Source organism: Ambystoma mexicanum, chromosome 1q (assembly GCF_040938575.1).
Source record: "Ambystoma mexicanum isolate Mex_15411 chromosome 1q, UKY_AmexF1_1, whole genome shotgun sequence".
Classification (NCBI taxonomy): domain Eukaryota; kingdom Metazoa; phylum Chordata; class Amphibia; order Caudata; family Ambystomatidae; genus Ambystoma; species Ambystoma mexicanum.
Genome location: NC_090922.1, coordinates 1,061,330,695 through 1,061,353,385, shown reverse-complemented (window position 1 = coordinate 1,061,353,385; position 22,691 = coordinate 1,061,330,695). Strand labels below are relative to the sequence as shown.

The 22,691-nt window shown below is 45.0% G+C and overlaps 1 protein-coding gene across 10 annotated transcripts in view; it reads left to right on the top strand.

The window, feature by feature from the left end:
• KYAT3 (kynurenine aminotransferase 3) overlaps positions 1 to 22,691 on the top strand; it is a 597,660-nt gene that overhangs the window by 325,463 nt on the left and 249,506 nt on the right. For all 10 annotated transcript variants that reach the window (XM_069641743.1, XM_069641748.1, XM_069641750.1 and 7 more), the window contains one exon: positions 2,932 to 3,018. In XM_069641743.1, the coding sequence (XP_069497844.1) occupies positions 2,932 to 3,018 (87 nt within the window). The remainder of the gene's footprint in view (positions 1 to 2,931; positions 3,019 to 22,691) is intronic.

Genomic DNA, 22,691 nt, shown 5'->3' with positions numbered 1-22,691 from the left:
AAGCATGGAAAAGATCAACACTGAAGAGCGAGCACACTGGTCAAAGTGTAGTCCATGATTATGATCTTCTTGCAAATAATATTCAACCAAAGGAAATGGGCCATAAAGGAGGAGTGGTATGGCGCAGAGTGTAGGGAGGCTAAAAAGCAATTCATTTTAAAAAGAAATCTTTTTGTGAATGCTAGATGGAATGATATGTTGCAGGCTGTTAGAATGGGTGACTCCCTGGCTTTCCTGGAAGCTTTTCTCCGATAAAGATGTCCAGGGGGATACCAACATCCAAGCCTGCATAGGCCCAGACATCTGGCGGAAACACTTTGGGCACAATAGGAAGCTCTGATCCTGAGTTGGAGCGGATGGAAGAGTTGGGGAACAACCCTGATCCAGGAGAGCTCAACTATTCTCCTTGGTGAGATTTCTGATGCAATCGCATAACAAAAGGGAGTGAAAGCAACAGGACCTGATAAGATCCTTGGATCTGTTTAAAGAGGAACTAGGTGTCAGGGCTCCAGTTTTATGGTGCCTTTGAACATGGTTCTAGAGTCCTGGCAGAAAGTGGAGATGGTTCCGGTATACAAAAAAGGAGGGGGTAGTGTCCTGCGAACTATCAGCCAAAATCACGGCCGATGCACCCGGTAAGACATTTGCTAAGGCCCTGCTCAAGAATTTGCAGGAGCGAGCCGATTCGGGTGAAATTTGTCCTCTTGAGGGTGGCAAAATTAACCTTGATCCGCTCTTTTGCCTTTTCCTCATCCTTCAAAAGTATGTTGCTTTGAAAAAGACTAAGATCTATGCAGTATTTTTCAACATTAAATCAACATTTGATGGTGTCCCGCGAGGGCTGCTATGGCAGGTGTTAAAAGATAAGAATATCCCGTTCCACCTATTGACACTTATTCAATTGTTATTCAGAGAATCAAGCGGTTCTTCGCTGGGGCTTGGCAGAAGTAACTCATTCCTTTGGGGTTGCAAGGGGAGTAAGGCAGGGGTGTTTCCTCACCCCATTAATGGTTTGGATTTATATCATTGAGGTTATTGATGAGTTGAACTGCCTGGAGCCTCCTGCAATGGGAAATTATAGGATCCCAGCTCTATTTTATGCGGATGACGCAGTCCTGCTTGCGACAGCTATGGGTCTCAGGAGAACTCTAGATTGCTTCAGTGATAAGTGCAAAGAACTGAGATGAGCAATAGATGCAAATAAAACCACTGGTGTTAATTATCGGCTATTGAGTGTTTTTTGGGAAAATTGACTTTCGTCTCCCACACCGGTTTTCGGGTTGCACACTAATGGAGGCAGTGTATGTTTGTGGGCTCCACACATATATAATAAAATGAGAACCAACCTTGTGTGTTGGGGTCACAGTGGTTACAACGGTGGGGAGGGCAAAGTAATAGAAGAGGCAGCAGCAAGCCACAAACATTCCATTCCATGCTTGTCAGAGTTGTCGCTAAAGGATGAAGGAAGTCTGCAGTGTGGTCTATATGGACAGATGCAAGCCTTTGCACAGAAATCTAACCACTTAAAGAGCATCTTGGAGTGGAGCTGAAAATGTGGCATTACTAAGGAGCTCCACTTGAATGGACTCCTCCAAAACCAAAGAATTGTCATTGGAAGATTAGCCACTGGGGGGTTCCATTAAAAACTCACTAGGGCAATGTAAGCAGCATTGTGGCCATTGAGAGACTTGCAGAAGGTATGGAGAAAGTGACTGAGCCCTGTCGTGGAGGAGGCTCGTGCCCTACAGGACCCCATGCTTTTCATGAACAAAAGTGCTAGTTACGTGAGGGAGTCTAGCATGGTTGCAGAGATATAATATTGGTCTTTACTTGGAGTGGCCCCACTACCTAGAGTAATTAAGCTGCCTCCACTAACCTTCCCTGTAAACAAACCAGGATTCACTAAAGGGTGACTGGAAATTGAGGGTTGGCAGTCAAGAGATCAGTGACGGATGGATAGGGACCGCTCAAAAGCAAGAACGAGGATCCACCCAGAGGGTGTGGAGTCACTCTTCTACACGTGGCCTTGGCTGTGATAGGAAGGCTGCTATTTTGACGATGCAGAGTCAATCCAACACTTGGATTGTTACCAGTCGATGGCAAAACTGTGGTGGTTGTTGACCAATATGATGGATGTGGGGGAGTGAAACTGATGTGGTGTGTGTAGCTCGCAAAATGGCAAAATAAATGACCTCATTTCAGGTATTGACTCGTTGTTTGGAATTTAATTATGCTTTGTTTGCTACTGTTGAAGCTGTTCTTCGCTATTAATTTAGATTGTTTGAATTGTACTATAACTGCCCGAGGAAGCAACCATTGTGTTCTTGAACTCAAACTGACAAAAAGATGTTATATCGGCAATATCTTAAGTTTTGATTTTCTTAAAAACAGGCTGTGCTGTGTGTCTGGCTAGGATGCCTCTCAAGGCATTGGGGGCAAATGGACACCCACTAGGTACGCCACTACATTGTGTAAGCATATGGTAACCATTGAACCAGACCGCAAATATGTTCCACAGCAAAATATTAGAATTTGTAACTGCATTCATTGATCCTGAGATGGAGGTATTTATTTTACAAAACTATAAGCCAGACATTTCTACATCACTTTGAATGTACCCTAATGCCGGTTTTGCTCAGTGACTATTTTATGTATGGCGTTACTCATTGATTTGAGACAGAACTTCACAACTAAGGGCCTGATTCATGGAACGTTTTCCTATGGGATTGCGATATTATGAAACACTTCCATGAATCAGGCCCTAAATGTTTATAAGGCTACAACAACCACGGGGTCAACAGCAATGAATGGAATACGGAGGGATTGCAAAACTAATTATTTTTTTCCAAAATAATTGTTTGTGTTCTTCATTTTGTGGGCAATATTTTCCTAGTCCTAATAATTTCTTTTGGTTTTATTTTTACATTTTAGGTGATTATTATAGAACCATTTTATGACTGCTATGTGCCGATGGTGAAGATGGCATGCGCAACGCCAGTTTACATCCCCCTACGAAATGTAAGCATGTTGAATAAAACATAATTGTAACAATGTCTCGTGAATCAAATTTATAAACTATTTTATTTCTCACAAATGTCAATGATAAATTATGTTTCGTTTTGCGGTTTAGTTAGCATGTGTATGTAAATTCTCTTATAGGATTGACAATTGGGAAGATATTCTTGGGATTATAATGCCGAAACTTCTGACCCATAAAGAGACCTGTACGAATGATTCCACTATCACAGATGGGTGTGGAGTTTGACTGGAAGGGAAAGTCCTACCTCTCCACAGTCAGTCTGGTAGAGACAGAGCTTCAAAACACAGCAGGCACTCACACTTTATCCGATACATATTGATAAAAAGAAGAATGAACCCCCAAATGTACATTACAAGCATATTGCATGTTACCACTGAGTTTGAGATCATATAGACAGAGCCCCAGGTCCCTGAACAATATGCTTTTTACATGCCGTTGCATATATGTTGTTCAATATAATACTACGGTGTCGCCTTCACCATTGAACCCCCGTGTGTCATTTTCTGTTCCCACCAATTATAGAACCAACAATCAATTAAGACTGCACAACACCTAAGGCAGACAACACATCTGTGTGTCAGAAGATATTTAATTTAAAAATGCTGAGGAAGATGTACTACCATTTCTGATTATATTAGGCCTCTCTCCAGCATTTGATACAGTGAATTTTGACACACTGGTCTTTAGACTCTCTAATGTGGAAGGAGTATCAGACCAAGCTCTTGTGGTTTTGTTCTTTTCTGATGGAACGTCGACAAACTATTAAGTTGGTTCATTTTGTATTCTCAAAGTTCAATACTCTGTGGTGTTATGAAGGGTTCCTCCGTCTCCCATTCCTTTAAATATTTATTTGCAACTCTTGCTCTGCACATTTAATTTGTCTTGTCATTTCTATGCTGATGGCACCCAGCTATATTTGTGGGTTAAGGACCTGCAAGGTCTTTGGAAAATATAGCTCAATGTACTGATGAGATTGCACAGTGGATGAACTTGAATAGACTGCAACTCAAACCCACAAAGACAGAAATTATATTGTTAGGCCCTAATCGTTTACTGCAATATACAGTGTTTTCCCTCCACCTCCATATTTGATATGATATGGCATGGCATTTATAACGCGACTATACACCAGTGTTTCAAGGCACGACGAGGCAAGGGATGGGGAACAGAGGGAAGACAGAGACAACGATCTTAATAGGCCAGGTGACATTGAGATTGTGCAAGTGTAGGAGTGGGGCGAGGGGGAAAATTGCGAGGGGGAGGGGGCAGTGCAGTACAAAGGATAAACAGTAAAATAAGTAGGACAATAAATAAAACAATAAAAGTGCAGCCAGCTGGTGGCAAGTGCAGGGGTAAGAGCAGACAACAGGTGTCAAGTGCTGGTAGGGGGCTGTAGGGATACAGAGACAGACCCCGAGTGCAAGGTTTGCCAGGGGGGCAGTGCAGGTGTGCAACTGGCCGGGGGGGGCCTGGGTCCGGGATCAGAGGGTAGCCAGGTAACCAGTGCAGTTTCATTATCAGCCAGGAGATCAGCAGGGGAGAGGGGGAGAGAAAGCAGAAGCAAAAAGGAAGGACTTGAGGTGCTTCCGGAACCGGAAATGGTTCTCCTCAAGTTTCAGAAAGGCAGGGAGGCTGCTCTAGAGGGAGGCCCCAGCCGAAGAGAGCGATCTACCACCAACTCGTTGCTTGGAGAAGCGACTGGCCCTGAGGGAGTTGGAGGCGGATGAGCGAAAAGCTTGAGAAGGAAGATATTTAGGAAGAGAGAGTTGAAGGTATTGAGGCCCCAGAGCCCAAATGGCCTTGTGGACAATGCAGAGGGCTTTGAACTTGATCTTTGCCGCCACTGGGAGCCAGTGAAGAGATTTCAGTCCTGGAGAGATGGGCTTGAAGCCAAGGACAAGTCTTGCAGTCCTGTTTTGGATGAGTTGCAGAGGGCGGAGAGTAGAGGCAGGCAGTTTAGAAAGAGGCTGTTGTAGTAGTCCATCCTAGAGAGAACCAGAGCTCTGGGGAACAGTGAGCTTCTGGTGGAAGGAGAGGAATTGTTCGAATTGCACTATACCTATACCCTAGGATTAAGAACCTTACTGGAATTCTGATTTGATCTGCAACTACCAAATTGGTTCCATTGTCCAATCAATCTACTATACTTCTCGACAATTTCAGCCAGTTCTTACATTTCTGGCACCAATGGGGATGTCCTAGTAGTGGTGGGCTCTTTGGAAATTCTAAACTAGATGAAGCCAATGCCACTCTAATAGGCATACCCAAGCACCAACTTCGACTGCAACTAGCTCAGAATCTAGCTGTCGGATTGGTTTTTTTAAATCTCGAAGTTCTCATCAGTTTCAACTCATCAAGCCTCCTTACGTTGGTTGCCGTTGGGTCAAAAAGAATTGATTTGGAAGTATTATATTTAATGCATAACTGCGTTGACCGTTTTGCTCCCTCATACTTGGCACTTAGGATCTCTTCTTACCAACCAACATGATCACTCCAATCGGAGGACAAAAAACTATTGAAAATACCCTCTTTTCGCTGTGTTCAAAGAGGTGATGGGCGTTTTTCAGTTTGAGCTCAGAAATTTGACCTCTTTATTGCAATTTCACAAGCTTTCAAAAACTATTTATTTCAGTGATATCTCTTGGTCTATTTTTCTGATTTCTTTACCAAGTTCACATTTTTATCCCATCTGTGCCCAAATGCATTTTATTCTGCCCGGTTGCATGTTATAAATCCTACAAAAATCAAAAGTGCAGTTCAGGATCCTCATGCAAATCCTTGCGTCACCTGATAAATTCATAAGGATTATGACCCAAACATTCCGGAGTTCTTTGACCCAGCCTGTATTTTTTTTTTTTGAGTGGGGCAAATCTAAACTGCCACAAGGCCAGGTTTACTTAAATGCCACTAACCCTCAACTGCTTTGAGGTGCTAAAACCGGCACCACTCAGGGGAGCGATAAAGGGGTGACTTCTTTCTCTCGCTTAAAATTGAATAATGTATCGCCAATCAACAATTAGGAGGCACTTGACGGAAACCTCATAGCATGTGAAAACTGACTTGTGATGGGCCACTGTGAGGCACCTTTGATCAGGTGGGCAGATGGACCCTTGGTATCAAGGTTTTCTCTAAGACGCATAAATACTGAAGTTTTATGGATGGGAACGCCCACACGCCAGTTAACAGAAAATATAGGGGAATGACTAGAGAGGGGGCTTGTTGACCCTGTCCCTCTAAGACTGGGTACTGCAACCTGAGGCTCCCCAGATGTTTTGGGCATGACTGAAATGATCCCTCACCTGGATCCATGCGTTTTCCCCTCACAGGCCTTTTGCTGAAACCATGTTTTATGGGTCCGGCTTCAGCGCTGCAGTGAAAACATAGTTGTGTTTATCCTCAGAGGCGGAAGACAGCCCTGCCCGCTCACTGGCATGCTCCCTCCCCTCGACTAGCTCTACCCCCACCCCACTCTCTACCCAGACTAACCCCAGTTTCCTTACTTTCTCTGCCCACCACAGCTGCTGCATAGAGGCCGTCCCCATTCTGCACACTTTCAGCGCAAGGTAATCAAGGCAAGCTGCATTCAGTGCAAAAAATATTAGATAAGTGTTCCCCCTCACCATTGATTAGGCTGGATAGGACTGATGGGTGTTGTAGTTCAAAACAACTGGAGAGGACAACGTGGAAGACCTCTATTTGAGCACAAAAAGTAGGAGGGGCTTCTAGACCCTCACCCTCCAAGACTTAAACTGAGAGACCACACTACATTTGGGCAACAATGTTTTCTGAATCTCTCGCTATTAAAAGATAGTAACACATGTATTGATCTGTAATATTTGTCTGTCGGTCTGCCCAGTCACCCTATAAGCTCTCTGGTAGTAGACCCCGTGAGGGGAATACCTGGCCTAAATCCCTAGCTATCTCCTTCCTTGGTTACAAAGCTGAGGTTGAAAGCAAAGCAAACCAACGCACATATGTATTTCATTTTGGGGCTCCCCTCCCCCAACTGGGGGGATGTCTCATAAGCTTCCACAATGGAGAAACCACTCATCCTTTGTCATATTTTTCTCGTTACCAGAAACCCACCGCTTTTCACAGGCTCTAGTCACCATCTCCCCCCACAGCGACCTAGCTGTCCATCCCAACTGTCCAATTCTCAGTTACACTCCTGTCATTGGTTAGTTCATTCTTTAGAACCCATCAATGGATCCTCCCCTTTTATGGCGATATCACACTGCACCAAACCATGCTTCAAACCCCTGCGAAGTGGATTCTGTCACCGCAATCCAGTAAGGGTGGTCAGTGAAACACCGTGATGTCAAAACTCTGATCCTTGAAGTCGGGATCATTAACTGCCCATCACCCAGCCCACATCTCCCAAGGCCAAAATCTGAACAGTCACAATACAAGCAAGCTGTCACTTGCCCCAAAGCAGACCCGACTTCCCCACACAATGTAAGATGCATGTTCTTAACCTAATGCTTTGTTGGTATGGTAGTGTTAGTATGAGTTATAAATGTAAACCTTAGGTTTCATTTTGGCCACAGAAACACTTAAAGAAACATTTCCACTTTAGGGATCCTGCGAAAGTCAGATGTGTACAGGTTTCGACTTTAACTCTTCATCTGTCCTCATCCTCCTCGACCTTTCCTCTGCTTTTGCCACGGTGAAACACAACATCCTGATCGCCCGTCTGAGATACCCTAGGCATCAAGGATCAGGCTCTGGCATGGCTAGCCCCTTTCCTGTTGGACCTTCCCAGGTTGAGCTTTAGTCCTTCCTCTCCTCCATCCCTCTCAACATGTGGTGTTCCCCAGGGATCTATCCTCTCGCCCTGGTTTTCCAGTGTCTATCTGGCCCCCTTGGCCTGCCTGATAGTGTTATGCGGATGACGCGCATCTCTCTTTTAGGCTACCCTCTGCTTCCTCCACGCTCATCCCCGATTGTCTTTCCGCTATTCATTCATGGTGTGCCTCTAATGATCTCTGCCTTAATCCCAGTAAGATTGGGATCCCTGCTCCCACTTTTCCCCTTTCACTGTGGCTGGCCTCCCTTGGTCCTGTGCCCTCACCCTCATGTGAGGCGAAAAACCTTGGTCATCTTTGACTCCGCTCTCTCATTCTCTCCACATATCACAGACATCTCCAAAAAGTCCAATTTCCAACTGCACCTTCTCTGAGGTATTCTACCTTTTCTCATCTTCCGCCAGTAGCTCACTGCCTCCAGAGCCATGGTTATCTCTAGGCTTGACTATTGCAACAGCCTCTTTCTCAATCTACCTAACTCTACCCTCTGCAACTCATCCAGAACATGACCACAAGACTTATCCTTGGCCTCAAGCCCAGGGACAGCATCTATCCGGCTCTGATATCCCAACACTAGCTCCTGGTGGCTGCAAGGATCAAGTTCAAGGCCCTCTGCATAGTTAACAAGGCCTTCTGTGGCCCATACTATCTCCAACTTTCTCGTCCTAAGTACCTTCCTTACAGAGCCCTCTGCTCGTCTACTTCCAATTCTCTGCGGGTGAGTCGTTTCAACAAGCAGAGACTGGGTGGTAGATCTTTCCTATGCAGGTGCCTCCCTCTGGAATGGCCTCCCTTCCACTCTCCGCCTTGAGCCAGACCTCCTTAAGTTCCAGAAGCTCCCCAAGACTTTCCGGTTCTTCTCCTTCCTTCTTTCTGCCTCTCACCTGCCCTTATAAGGCCTATTAAGATATCCCCACCTTTTCTCTCTGCCTTCCCTTTGCTATCCTTCCCTTACTCCTGCTCAGTTACGTGACTGGCTACCTAGTGCTTCTCTGAGTCATATAGGACACCTGCCCCCTCCTGCTTAGTCCCTAGCACTTGCCCTTGGGCCCCCCTGCTATGCCACCTGGCCTTCCTTGCACTTCCGGGGCATGTCCCCCTTGGAGGCCCTGCCTTCCTTGCAGTTAACCCAGGGCACTGTTCCACTGGGTGCACTTCTCCCTGTCCCCTCCCCTTTTTGGTCTGCACACTTACACAATCTAAATGATACTAGGCATAGTAAGATTGTTTGTCTTGTTCTCCCCAGTATTCCCCTCCCTGCCTGGTTGCGCCTTTAAACACTTGTGTATAGGTGCATTATAAATAACCTATCAATCAATCAAACGTGCTGTCCACTTTTGGGGTTTCAATAGGGTTTCAGTCTGTGGCAGAAGGAGTCACCTGCAGCTTCTATGTAGCCTCTACCCATTGTGAAGGCACCATAAAGCAAGACACAGACAACAGATTCAAAGTTCAAACAAAAATGATGTATTAAATCAAGTGTTCAGATGCTAGAAGGCCAAACTTAAGGTGGGATTTCCCGACCTGAAGGAAACTAAGGAAAGTCTTAGTGAAAGAATTCAACTTAAGTCTGTCTGTGTTGAAAACCTATTCTTGCCCTCGCAACTAAAGCTAAACAATGTGTAGGGATGTCAGTAACCAAATAAATGGTGATCAAAATAAAGTTCTGAAATTCTAGAACTGGCAGTTGCAGCAATGGCAGCTTGAGAGCTTTGCTCCTGCCCAGGCAGCCTTAATAATATATAACTGAATATAATATGGCAGATTCAGTAGAAATGGCACATGCTTCTTCCTCCAGAAGATCGAGAGTTGGGAGTGAAGATGAAGAGGGACCTGCTGATGTTCCAAATGTGGACAACCAGCCATCAGAGTTAGGGATGAAAATGAAGAGTCTGATTGGAACCAGGCCTGAGGGACAGTCTGCTGAGGACTATCTAACTGAAATCAAGGATGGAGTTGTGCTGTCTATTGGAAAGATTAAGCAAAAATATCAATCCATGGTTAAGAAGCGCACTGAAGAGCTGGAAACCAGGGTCTGTGGGTCTTAAAACAGATTGCTGGCCTTGGAGACAAGAGGGGCAACCCTATCAGGACTTTTGGAAACAGCTAACAAGAGGATCTCTGAACAAGAAAACTATAGCAGGAGATCCAACCTGAGGATTACTGGTTTTCCAGAGGATGTGGCGAATGGTCCTCCTATGGATTTTTTACAGAAAGTATTGCCAAAGCTTTTGGGTCCTCCACCTGGAAAAATCTTGGAACTGGAGCGTGCTCACCATACCTTTGCCCCAAAATCTGGAATTGGCCAACCGCCTTGTGCTTTTCTGGTGAACTCTTTGAGATAGCCTGTGAAAGAAATGCTGTTGAGAAGATCCAGAGACCTGGGTTTACTTAAATGGGGTGAAAAGTGCACTATTATGCTTTTTCATGACTTCAGACAAGAGATAGCACAGAGGAAGTTATTTACGGAAGCTAAAAAGCTTGCAAGGGATACAAAAAATTCATACTTTATGGTTTACTCAGCAGTGTCAAGAGTCATTGTGGATGGGGTGTTGCACTCTTTTTCAGATCATTTGAAAGCAACTTCCTTTTTGAAAGATGGAGACTCTGCTCAGGGTAAGTTGTTGATTTCAAACAAGTACTGAGAATTGAATTCCCCATGTTATTTTAGCTTTTTATTAACTTTGAAGCAAAGGAAAGGATAAATAGAGGTGTTTACATTCAAATCTGTGACTTGCCGTTGTAAAACGGCATGTTTGAATCTATCTTGTGGTGTACGTGCAATGTTGCAGGTCATTTCCTCTAGTAGAGTTTGTCGGGAAGGGAAGCTAATATGACAGCAATTGGTGGAACTGGAGAAGATTGCAGGAATTCTTTATCTTCCAGATGCCTGGATGACGCCATCGGCATGCAGAGATTAATTGGATGCACGGAGTAATGCACGTTGCATTATATCGCGCACCTGAGTGAGTTGTGCGTTGCTACGAGAAGCAATGTTCAATGAAATGCCTGCCTGCCGGAGAATACAGTAAGAAAGGGCTTGATGTTGTGAAGCGTGTTGCATAAATTACAATGCCTTGACCCTGGCTCTGCTGCCTCCTCCCCTTAATCTTGAATGTGCAGGGAGACTGAAGACAAGGGTCACAGTAACGTGTAGTATGCCGAAACTACTTGAATGACTTGAGCGCGTCATCGACAAACATAAAGGGAGTAACCATTTAGCTGGACAGCTATACTGTCTTTGAGGCTGCCTATTACAGATGCCATTTGGGAGTGGAATTGTCACATATTGGTATTGATTTATTTCATGAACGAACAGTGTCCGAATTTATAAACTAGTGCACAGTGACTAGATGGGTGTTATGTACGGCGTACCGTCCCGCAGCACAGTACAGTGTTGTTGAAATAAAGGGCCCGCCCCGCCAGAAGAGGCAGTTCCGAGCACAACTACTATACTTGTGGAATCATTGCTCCTCCTCAGCTAGGCCCTCCACATGCGCCCCCTGTGTTCTCTCTTCCGCCAGCACAAGAGAACATAACAATAGGCTCCAATCCTTCACTGCAGCGAGCAGTCTTTTTTTTCTTCTGCATGTACAAATTCATGAAACCTTATTCACAACGGGCTCTTACTGTAGCCTTCTCCCAAGAGAGTTGACATGTAAACATTCTTTGCAGCCACTAAGGTTTGAGGGGACAGCACAGAGTACACGCCATGCGTTGATTTTGCTAAAATCAATGCCAACTGAAAGGCTGATTTTACAATGTGTATGCAGTTCCTGACGGACATGAGTTAAATAACGTGTGTATGTGGAGTGATGACATCCTCAAATTTGAGTAGTGGATTATGGAATAGAATACCCAGTAAAAGGTTGTGCAGTATAGATACTGGTTCAAAACATGCAAGGATGAACAAAGAAGGGAAAAAGTATTGGCATAAAATATGTGGATCAGAAAAAACACCAGCTGTCACTGACAAATGTCCTTCAAAATTAATGTTCACTGAAGACTAGGCACATGGTCGCTTTTTGAGTTCATAAGGCTGAAAAGAACGTTGTAGTATCAATACTTGGATGCCTTTTATCTCATTGTTCATTATAGCTCCCTGCTTGTCACAAGTGCTGGGATGTAACGGAGATTCCTCCAAATCAGATATGTCTATGTCCTCCTCCCCTTTCTCCTCACCTGTTTCTTCCAGAAGATTTCCTCGTCTGTAGGACTTGTTCTTTGGTCTTTTCTTCTTTGTGAAGAGATAAGGTCGTCCGCGGGAAGAAGCCACCCTGATTCCCTGATAAACAGGAAAACAGCCGGCCCCGTCCCGAAGACGCCAGGAAGAGAGGAAAAAAGCAGCCGCTTAAAAAACCTCTCGCCGGATGTTGTTGATAACCGATGCGTGCTGGAGGAGTTGACTGGAGAGTCCGGAGTGCAGGTGATAGGCAGGAAAGTCTTTCCGAAGCAGTCAAGCTGTCGTATTTGAAGTTGTAGCATGAGAAGCCGGGAAAACCCGGGATGGAGGAATACACACCACTGCCAGATACCGGAGCGAGATCCGGAGAACAGGGAGGATTAGAAGAGCCCCGAAAGGCACGGGAAGCTTTAGAACGGAGTAAACAGGATAAAAAGGAAGGGAAGAAGCAGTAGATAGTACACACTGCTTTTAGTTACTGAAAGAACCAAGTATTAGGAGTAGTAAAGGAAACACAGTAGCACGGCAACAAGCGAAAGAAACAAGTTGCAACGCACAGAGCCCAGAGAGGGGCGTGGTTAAATACGGAAACAAGAGAAAAGGCTAGACCGATAAACCGGAAGCGGAAGGAAAAATAACACAGAAGAAAAAGACTAGACCGCCAAACCAGGAAGTGAAAAGAAAAAACACACGGAACAACTAATGGCGCCGCCAACGCCAAGCCTTCCATAACCGCCAGCGGCCACCAAAGGACGGCGGCATGACAGTATGCCTCCTCCCAAGCGGCACCCCCCCCGGTTTACCCGGGAACAGACGGTGAAACCGCTGAATCAATGCTGGAGCGTGAACATGAGACACCGGTTCCCAGGAGTCCTCTGAGTGCGGATATCCTTTCCAGTGGACGAGATACTCCAAGCGACCCTGATGATAGCGGGAGTCCCGAATGGAGGCCACCTCATACTCATCAGAAGGAACCGCTTTGGGAACCGGATCATGCGGCAAGGTGCGAAGGTAGGGATCACTCTTGTATTCCCTAAGGAGGGAGGAATGAAACACCGGATGGAGACGGTGCATCTGTTTCGGCAACTGGAGACGAAAGGCCACAGGATTGATCTGGCGTAGAATAGGGAAAGGACCCAGATAGCGAGGTGAAAGTTTAGAGGGGTGTAGCCAACGAGGTAGAAACCTAGTAGACAACCAGACTTTGGTGCCCTTACGCCATGCCGGAACCGGCTGTCGCTTAAGGTTGCAGTAAGATCGGTACCGGAGACTGCTAGCTCGTAAGCAACTTGTGGCAGATTTGTGAGCATCCGAGATACTGGTAAGTAGTGCATCAACAGATGGAGTTGTAGAAGGAAGAAAAGAGAGAGAAGGAATAAAGCTGGGATGGAAACCATAGGAACAAAAGAAAGGACTGAGACCAGTGGCACTGTGCTCTGCATTGTTATAGGCAAATTCTGCAGTAACCAACAGACTAACCCAATCGTCCTGTTGGGCATTAGTGAAACACCGAAGATATTGCTCCAGAGTGGCGTTCGTTCTTTCTGTCTGTCCATTGGTCTGTGGGTGGAAACCGGATGACAAAGCTCGTTCCATACCCAGTCTTTCACAAAGTTCTTTCCAGAACTTCGAGGTGTACTGAGATCCCCTGTCAGAGATAATCTTGTCCGGAATACCATGTAAGCGGAATATTTCTCTGGCAAACACTGCCGCCATCTCGGCTGCAGTAGGAAGACCCGCCAAAGGAGTGAAATGTGCCATCTTGGTGAAGCAATCGACCGTCACCATGATGCATGAACAACCTTCTGAAGGTGGCAGATCCACGATGAAATCTGTAGAAATAACGCACCAGGGTCTCTTCGGAAGGTCCTGTTGTTGGAGAAGCCCTATTGCCTTTTGAGTGCTGTACTTTGATCGACAACATACCGGGCATGACTCGATGTAGGTTGTAACATCTTTGGCCATCCCAGGCCACCAGAACCTGCGAAGAAGCAACTCCAAGGTGTTCTTTACACCTCTGTGTCCCGCTGTTGGATCATCATGGCACCATTTTAATGCTGCCTGACGGGAGATACCGTCTGGTAGAAATAGACGTTGTTGTTGAAAACATAAACCACCTTGCATGGATGAATCCTTCGGAAGAGGGTTAGTGGATCGTGTGACCTCACGGACTCTGTCCAGAAACGAATCCACAGAACAGATCACTTTGACGTCTGGTAGCATGAGGCTGGGAAATTCCTTCAGAACCCTGTCTGGTACTGGTCTTCTGGAAAGGGCATCAGCAAGTATGTTCTTGGAACCTGGTAAGTAAGTAAGCACGAAATCATATTGGGAGAAAAAATGGGCCCAGCGAGCCTGACGTGAGTTGACGCATTCCATCTTCTGCAGAATCTTAAGATTTTTATGATCTGTTCTGATCTCAAAAGGATGAGAGGCTCCCTGTAGGAGATGTCGCCATTCTTCGCATGCGGATTTCATGGCCAGAAGTTCTTTTTCAATCACCGAATAATGCGTTTGACTGTCGTTCAGTGTTTTGGACATGTAGGCAACGGGATGTTCTAGCTCCCCGTGTTCCTGTAGGAGAGCTGCTCCGATTGCTGCAGAAGAGGCGTCAGTCTCCACAATGAATCTCAGATTCTGATCTGGTTGATGAAGTACCGGGGCAGAGCAGAATTCCTTCTTGAGAAGTTGGAAAGCCCGGTCTGCCTCAGAAGACCAGGAGAAGGGCATGGATGACTTCTTTAGCAACCTTGTAATGGGAAGTACTCGATCCGAGAAACCTTGGATGAATTTGCGATAAAAATTGGCTAGACCTAAAAACCTTTGGACGTCTTTGATGGTATTGGGTGTTGGCCATTGCAAGATGGCGTCGGTCTTAGTGGAATCCATGCGAATACCTTCTGAAGACAGGATAAAGCCAAGATAGTTGACCTCGGAGACCTGAAAAATGCACTTGTCAGCATTGGCCTTGAGTAGATTGTCTTGCAATCTTTGAAGAACTTGGTGGAGATGTTTAGCATGAAGCTGAGTGTTTTTAGAATACACCAAAATGTCGTCGAGGTAGACGACAGCAGAATTAAAAAGTAGATCGGAGAATATGCGGTCCATGAATCTCTGAAATACAGACGGAGCATTGACAAGCCCAAAAGGCATAACACAATATTCATAGTGTCCGAAGGGTGTGCGAAAAGCCGTCTTCCATTCGTCACCGGATCGTATCCTCAAAAGGTGGTAGGCTCTTCTTAAATCAATCTTAGAGAAGATCTTCGTCCCTTGAACAGCTTCTAGGATGTCTCCGATAAGTGGCATGGGATACCTATCTCTGAGGGTGACTTGGTTAAGACCCCTATAGTCAATGCAAGGGCGAAGTTCATCGGAACCTTTCTTTGGAACAAAAAAAAGCGAAGCCCCAGCAGGAGAAAACGAAGGCCGGATCAGGCCATGTTGTGTATTAGCATCCAGGTATTCTTTGAGTGCTTTCTTTTCTTTAAGAGAAAGAGAAAACATCCTTCCAAAAGGTACAACAGCATTGGGCTGGAGAACAATCTGACAGTCCTCTGGTCTATGAGGTGGTAACTTCTGAGGACCATCGTCCGTAAACACCTCCTGGTAGCGAAGATATTCTCTGGGAATACTGTTTACCTTAAGTGCCTCTGCATTAGAGTCTGATTCCGGACAAACATGAACCGTAGTCTGTTGGGTCTGCGAGGAACATGAACTACGACAAAAGGCTGATGTAAAGGACAGTTGATTCTTTGTCCAGTCTATGGTCGGATTATGCTTCCGAAGCCACGAGATTCCCAGGATCAACGGAAAATGTGCAGCTCGGATGAGGTCAAATTGAATGGTCTCGTTGTGATGTAGGATCTTCATCTGCATAGGAGGTGTAGTATGGGTGATAAGTCCCGAGCTGAGTGGCCTACCATCTACACCCTCCACTTTGAGATCCTCGTCCTTTTGCAAACGGTGAATGCCAACCTTTTCCGCCCAAACCAAATCCATAAAGCAACCGGCAGCACCACAATCCAGTAGTGCCAAAACCTCATAGGACTGTTGAGAGAGGCTTAACTCCACTCCAACTACCATAAGACGGTTGTCTTCTACTGTGGACGGCGTGGGTGTGACCGATAAAGAGACGAAGGGACCAGGTAATCCTCCTTGGTAACTTGCCCCAACTAGTTCCGAGGACTGGCGTTTCCCGAACGTCTGGGAGGCACGTTAGGACAGTCTCTAAGCATATGTTGATTGGATCCACAATACATACACAGGTTGTGATCTCTGCGTCTTCTTCTTTCTTCCGGGGTGAGTGGCCCTCGGGTAGTTCCAATCTGCATTGGTTCCTCTTTTGACGTACAGGCGGGGGGGGAGGGCGGCAGTCCAGGATCAAGTGTAGCAGGAAAACCACGTTGTTTTCGACGTTCAGACCGTCGTTCTGAGATGCGGAAGTCCAGCTGAATAACAGTTGACCACAGATCGGTTAAAGTAGCCGGTCGGTTAACCCTTGCTAATTCGTCTTTGAGTTCCTCCCTTAATCCTCTCCGGAAGATGGTGTACTGAGCGTTCTCTTGCCATCCTGCGTCGGCAGCCACCCGTTTAAAACGGGAGATGTATGTCAGCAAGTCCGTACTTCCTTGTCGGATATCCAGTAGCTGTTCGCTGGCGACTGCCGCAGACTCTTGCCTTTCAAAAGCCGTTTTGAAATGGGCGGTGAAACCGGCATAGTCTTGGAGTAAAGGGCTGGCACCGGTCACCAGAGGGGTAGCCCAAGAAAGGGCGTTACACGTAAGGTTTGAAATTAGAAAACCTATACGGGCAGAGTCTGAGGCATATGCTTGTGGTCTGAAAGTGAAATAGATTATGCATGCCTCCATGAACTCTTTGAATCTAGCCGGAGAGCCATCGTATTTACCGCAGGCTAAGGGCATGGGAGGCAAATCACTCCGGGACTGTTCGAAGTGATCGACACGCTGCCTCAAAGCAGTGTTTTCGGCTTTCACAGCCTGGAGTTCTAACGTCACATTCTGCATTGCAGCGAGCAAATCCTGGACCTGTTCCGGGATAGACATTGTGTTCTCTTCTGGGCGTTGCAAACTGTCACAAGTGCTGGGATGTAACGGAGATTCCTCCAAATCAGATATGTCTATGTCCTCCTCCCCTTTCTCCTCACCTGTTTCTTCCAGAAGATTTCCTCGTCTGTAGGACTTGTTCTTTGGTCTTTTCTTCTTTGTGAAGAGATAAGGTCGTCCGCGGGAAGAAGCCACCCTGATTCCCTGATAAACAGGAAAACAGCCGGCCCCGTCCCGAAGACGCCAGGAAGAGAGGAAAAAAGCAGCCGCTTAAAAAACCTCTCGCCGGATGTTGTTGATAACCGATGCGTGCTGGAGGAGTTGACTGGAGAGTCCGGAGTGCAGGTGATAGGCAGGAAAGTCTTTCCGAAGCAGTCAAGCTGTCGTATTTGAAGTTGTAGCATGAGAAGCCGGGAAAACCCGGGATGGAGGAATACACACCACTGCCAGATACCGGAGCGAGATCCGGAGAACAGGGAGGATTAGAAGAGCCCCGAAAGGCACGGGAAGCTTTAGAACGGAGTAAACAGGATAAAAAGGAAGGGAAGAAGCAGTAGATAGTACACACTGCTTTTAGTTACTGAAAGAACCAAGTATTAGGAGTAGTAAAGGAAACACAGTAGCACGGCAACAAGCGAAAGAAACAAGTTGCAACGCACAGAGCCCAGAGAGGGGCGTGGTTAAATACGGAAACAAGAGAAAAGGCTAGACCGATAAACCGGAAGCGGAAGGAAAAATAACACAGAAGAAAAAGACTAGACCGCCAAACCAGGAAGTGAAAAGAAAAAACACACGGAACAACTAATGGCGCCGCCAACGCCAAGCCTTCCATAACCGCCAGCGGCCACCAAAGGACGGCGGCATGACACTGCTGTGCGTAAACATGGAAACTTGAAATGCTTATGTGCACTGCTGAGCTTTACTATATTGGCTCTCGTTCAGTGATTCAGGAGAAGTTATGTTCTATAGTTGATACTCTAAGAGATTATTACATTTATGTCTGTGAGCTCAAACTGCTACACTGGATCCCTGTTTCGGGGGTTACTTGTGTGATGTAAGGCACGAATTGTTGTTTTGATGTAGCGCTTACACTATAAGGCCCTGCTGTGTATATGTTGCTAGTAGATGAGATTTGTAGTGTAGCACTAGTAATGTGTACACTTTAAGGGTTTTGACTATATAAAGAGCTCAGCCTTTATTAAGTATGCTTCTCACGAGTGGGGTAAGAATTAAGTAGTCATGACCGCTTTGGGTTATGTAAAAGGGGAAACATCCTTTGAATAATACTGTTTGACTCTTGTATGTAGGATGTGTGTAGGGTAGGGTTGCTGTGTATCCTTGAGCTCTAGGATGACTATTACCCGGCAGATTGAAGATATGGTTTCTTGGCAGTGCATGGTTTTGGCAGTTTGTGTATTATTAGCATGGTTGTTGGATGTGGGCATATAGTAATGGATAAAAGCGTGTGTATGAGATGTGCATATGTGGCAGGTATGTGGATAAGGACGAATGTGACTGTGGTAGTGCATGAAGAAATACATTTCTTTGGAATTAGTTGGAATTTGGATCTTCTAAATGTATGCGATTCAAATTGAATGTAAGATGCACCATTTTATAAATCTTTGTTTATTATAGAGTTGTGGAAAATTTAAGTGGTTAGTCTAATAGGTCTCAATCTGATAGTTTATTTACGACTGCCATTCATATGTGGCTGTTGAGTGGTCGCTGTATAGGTAATGTTTGTTCTAGTTATGTTTTATGCCGAGCAATTATATAAGCTTACTTTGGTATATAATGCAGAACTTTTTGAGGCATATGCTCTTTCCTGGGTTATTTTTTGTGCTCATTTTGGTTTATCTCTTTCGCTCTATTTTACTGGTTTTTTGACAATATGCATAAGATTTTGTTTATTTTCCTATAATGCAATTTTATTTGGGATATTCCTGGGGTGCAATTTGATTAGTGTCATTACCTGGTAAAGTTGGAAGAAGGGAATGAGGTGAAGGGCAGAGGGGAAGAAAAGATGGATACCGGTGTGGGAGAAGATTATGGGTGAGGACGTGCGTTCTATGTTGAGAAGGATTGCCAATTGGTGCGGTTTGTCCAGCACTGAGATTTTGTTTTCTTGGAGTTAATTACTGTAAAATTAACATTTACGAGATGGAATGTTAAGGGTGTGAATAATCCTATTAAGCGGATAGAGGTATCAGTGATAGGTAGGCAGAGACCAGATATAATATTTTTACAGGAGACTCATTTGAGAAGAGATCAAATGGGATATATCTTAAATGGCTCGTATGTAAAAGAATTTTCAAGTTACTTTGCAAGTAATTCACGTGGAGTCTTTGTCCTCTTTAGGAAAGCCTTGAGGTATAGAACTGATAGTGTATGTATAGATCCAGAAGAGAGATATGTTGCACTAAAATGAAACATTAAGAACAGGTTTATGACAATTTTGAATATTTATGCACCCAATGTGAATCGGGATGTTTTTTGTTTTTTTAAAGGTGGATGAAGTGCTGGACCAACTGGGTTGTACAGAAATTATAGTTGGAGGATACTTCAACTCTACAATTTATTTGAAAAAGGATAAGAACACTCAGACTAATTCCTATGCTGAGATGAAAGCAAGGAAAGGTCTTTGAAGGTTATTAGATAAATGGGATTTACATGCTATTTGGCGGGGTCTTAATACAGAAGGAATAAAATACACTTTTCATTCATTGGCACATGGTATATCTTCAAGCATTGATTTTTTCCTTGTCAGTAGGAGTTTATGTGGAGATATTTGTAATACTTCAATTGGATTGGAAAAGTTGTAATCTCTGATCACGCTCCTATTATGTTGTCTTTGGATGAATCTGCTTGTAGTTTGAGGTCTAGGAAGCAGTGGCGTCTAAATATACAGTTGCATACGGATGCAGACTTTATCGAACATATAGTAACGGAAATATTGTTCATGAAGGATAATTTACACTCAGTGGACTCTTTATCAGTGATTTGGGATGCATTGAAGGCAACACTGCGTTGTAAGATTATCAGCTTTGCGTCTTATCAGAAATGTCAGCAGGAAAAGGTTAGGGTTCATTTAGAAGACCAGTATAAGTCTTGTGAAGTACGTTATTGTGAATGTCCCATTAAGGAAAATCTATTGGCATTGTTGCATGTGAAACAGGCCTTAGATTGTGACCTGAATCATAAAGCAGAGACGCAACTATTCTATTCCAGGCAGGCGTTTTGGGAGAGAGGTGAAAAATCAGGGCCCTTGCTAGCAAGCCGTATTCAGCAGAAGGAGAATAATATGCAAGTGCTTTTTATTGGAGATAAAGGAGGAATGTTGAGGAAGAATGTAGAAATTTGCAAGGAATTCAGGTAATCTTATGCCTCTTTATACAGTAATGATGATACAGTTTCCAAGACGAAAATACATTTTCTCGCTAGATTAGAAATGCCAAGTCTAAATGAATAAGAAATATTGGGTCTAGATGCACCTATAACAATTGAGGAAATTGTACACTCAATTAATAAATCGACATGCGGTAAATGCCCTGGCCTTGATGGCTTTCCAATTGAGTTCTACAAAACCTTTAGTGAGATTCTGTCACCTTTCCTCATGAAATTGTATGCAGAAATTCTGAATAGTGAGGCGGTCGCTGAATCAATGCAGACTGCTTTAATAACGGTTATTCCTAAACCGTGTAAGAATCCGTCGTTATGTGAAAATGACCCACCGATTTCGCTTTTAAACGTAGAAGATTAAACGGCCTGCTTGTTCATAAGAATCAAACTGGTTTTGTGAGTGGCAGGCGAAGTAGTGATAACTTGCGAGAATTGCTTGATATAATGTATTTAAAGAGACACTGCGGAGGCTTGCACGGCAATATGTATTGATGCAGAGAAGGCTTTTGACAGAGTAATCTGCGTTTTTCTGTGTTAGGTCTTGCTTAAAATAAATTTGGGACCCTTTTTCATAAACTATTTAGAGCCTTATATGGAGATGTAAAGGCATCTGTGGTTGTCAATGGAAGTCGCTCTGAGTGTTTTCGGATCCTGAGGGGAACTAGGCATGGTTGCCCTCTATTTCTGCTATTGTTTGATGTATTCATTGAACCTCTTGTCATTATGATTAGGAATCCTCCAAATATAGTGGGTATTCCATTTGGGGAGTATGTGTCTTTTGTATGCAGATCTCAAACCTAGAACCCAGAGCTTCTATCGACATTACAGGACTTTGGTAAATTCTCTCTAATTATAAAGTTAATGTTGCAAATACCTTAATTTATCCAGTTTCCATTTCATGCCATAGAGGGTTGTTAGCTGTGGGTCAGGAAATGTGGGCTGATTAAGGTCTCAAATACTTGGGTATCCATGAGAATAAAGCTGTTCAGTCCCTACTTGTACATAACATCCGCCTGAAAATTGCAGAAGTAGATCGTCTCTGCTGTAGATTGGAGAAGCTAAAACTATCCCTATGGGGTAAGGTTAATGTAGTTGTCATGATTCCTGCCCCTCATGTCCCCAGCCCTCCAAGATGTCAGGCTGGAGCCAGGCCACGATCACCTACATGGCCCTCAAGGGCCTCTCCATCCCTCCAAAGACCCACTTGGAGTCAGACTTGGCGCTTGTGGCACCAGACTCACTCACTCCCATAGGATAACATTGGGGATTGGACTTGTAGTGCATTGATGGGGACAAGATGGATGCCCCCACATATTTCGGTTCCCAAAACTGCATGTGCAGTCTAGTCTTTTGGGTGTGGTTCAGCCCAGAGACACCTGGGATACCCAGAGACTATTTAAGCCACGCCCAGGCCGAGAAACATGCTTTGTGTTTTCTGCACCTGCAGCGTGACACTCACCGTGTTCGGATCGGTCTTCAGGAGACCTGCATCTTTCTTCTGCGCTCAGCTCCCGCAAGAACAAGAACACTGCTAGGAACAGCCTTACCTTGCGGCGCTTCTGCCCATCCTTCATCGCCTCTTCTGTTCTGCAGGCATCTTTGGCGGTGTAATTCCCATCCCGGCACGCCGCTTCCTAAGAAAAAGGGAAAAGAACAGAAAAAAGGCATTAGCAAGCATTCAGCAAATCTTCGCTTATTTTTAAAGACTGTACGAGCTTCAAACGCTTACCTGAATCCCAGCTGCTCTGGGGGAACTATGTCCCCGGAACTTCTCATCCATCTGCAAGAGGGGAAAAGACACTCCAGGTTAGCGTGGAAACATCTAGGGGCGCTGCATACCGCGCTTACTCACTGCATTTCTTCTTCATAACCGGCATCCACGCTGAAAACGTTGCGGCACCTAAAAGACACAGAAAAAGAACTCAGTTCAATACAGATACGAAAGGGTCGCATCGCACATCGCGCTCTCACTCACCTTCAGCGCTACTCATCTCAGCAGCACGTCGCCATCCCCGGACGCCGGCCATCATCTAAGGAAAGAAAGGAACGAAGTTAGAGAACTGTTCAAAAGACTCATTATACTTGCCTGTCGGACTCTTGCCAGTGAAGTAACTAGGCAGCAACAAGCCTGCATCAATCAATGGGCCCTTGTGCTGAAAGCAGGACAGAGAGCACACTTTCCAAGAAAACAAGGTGAG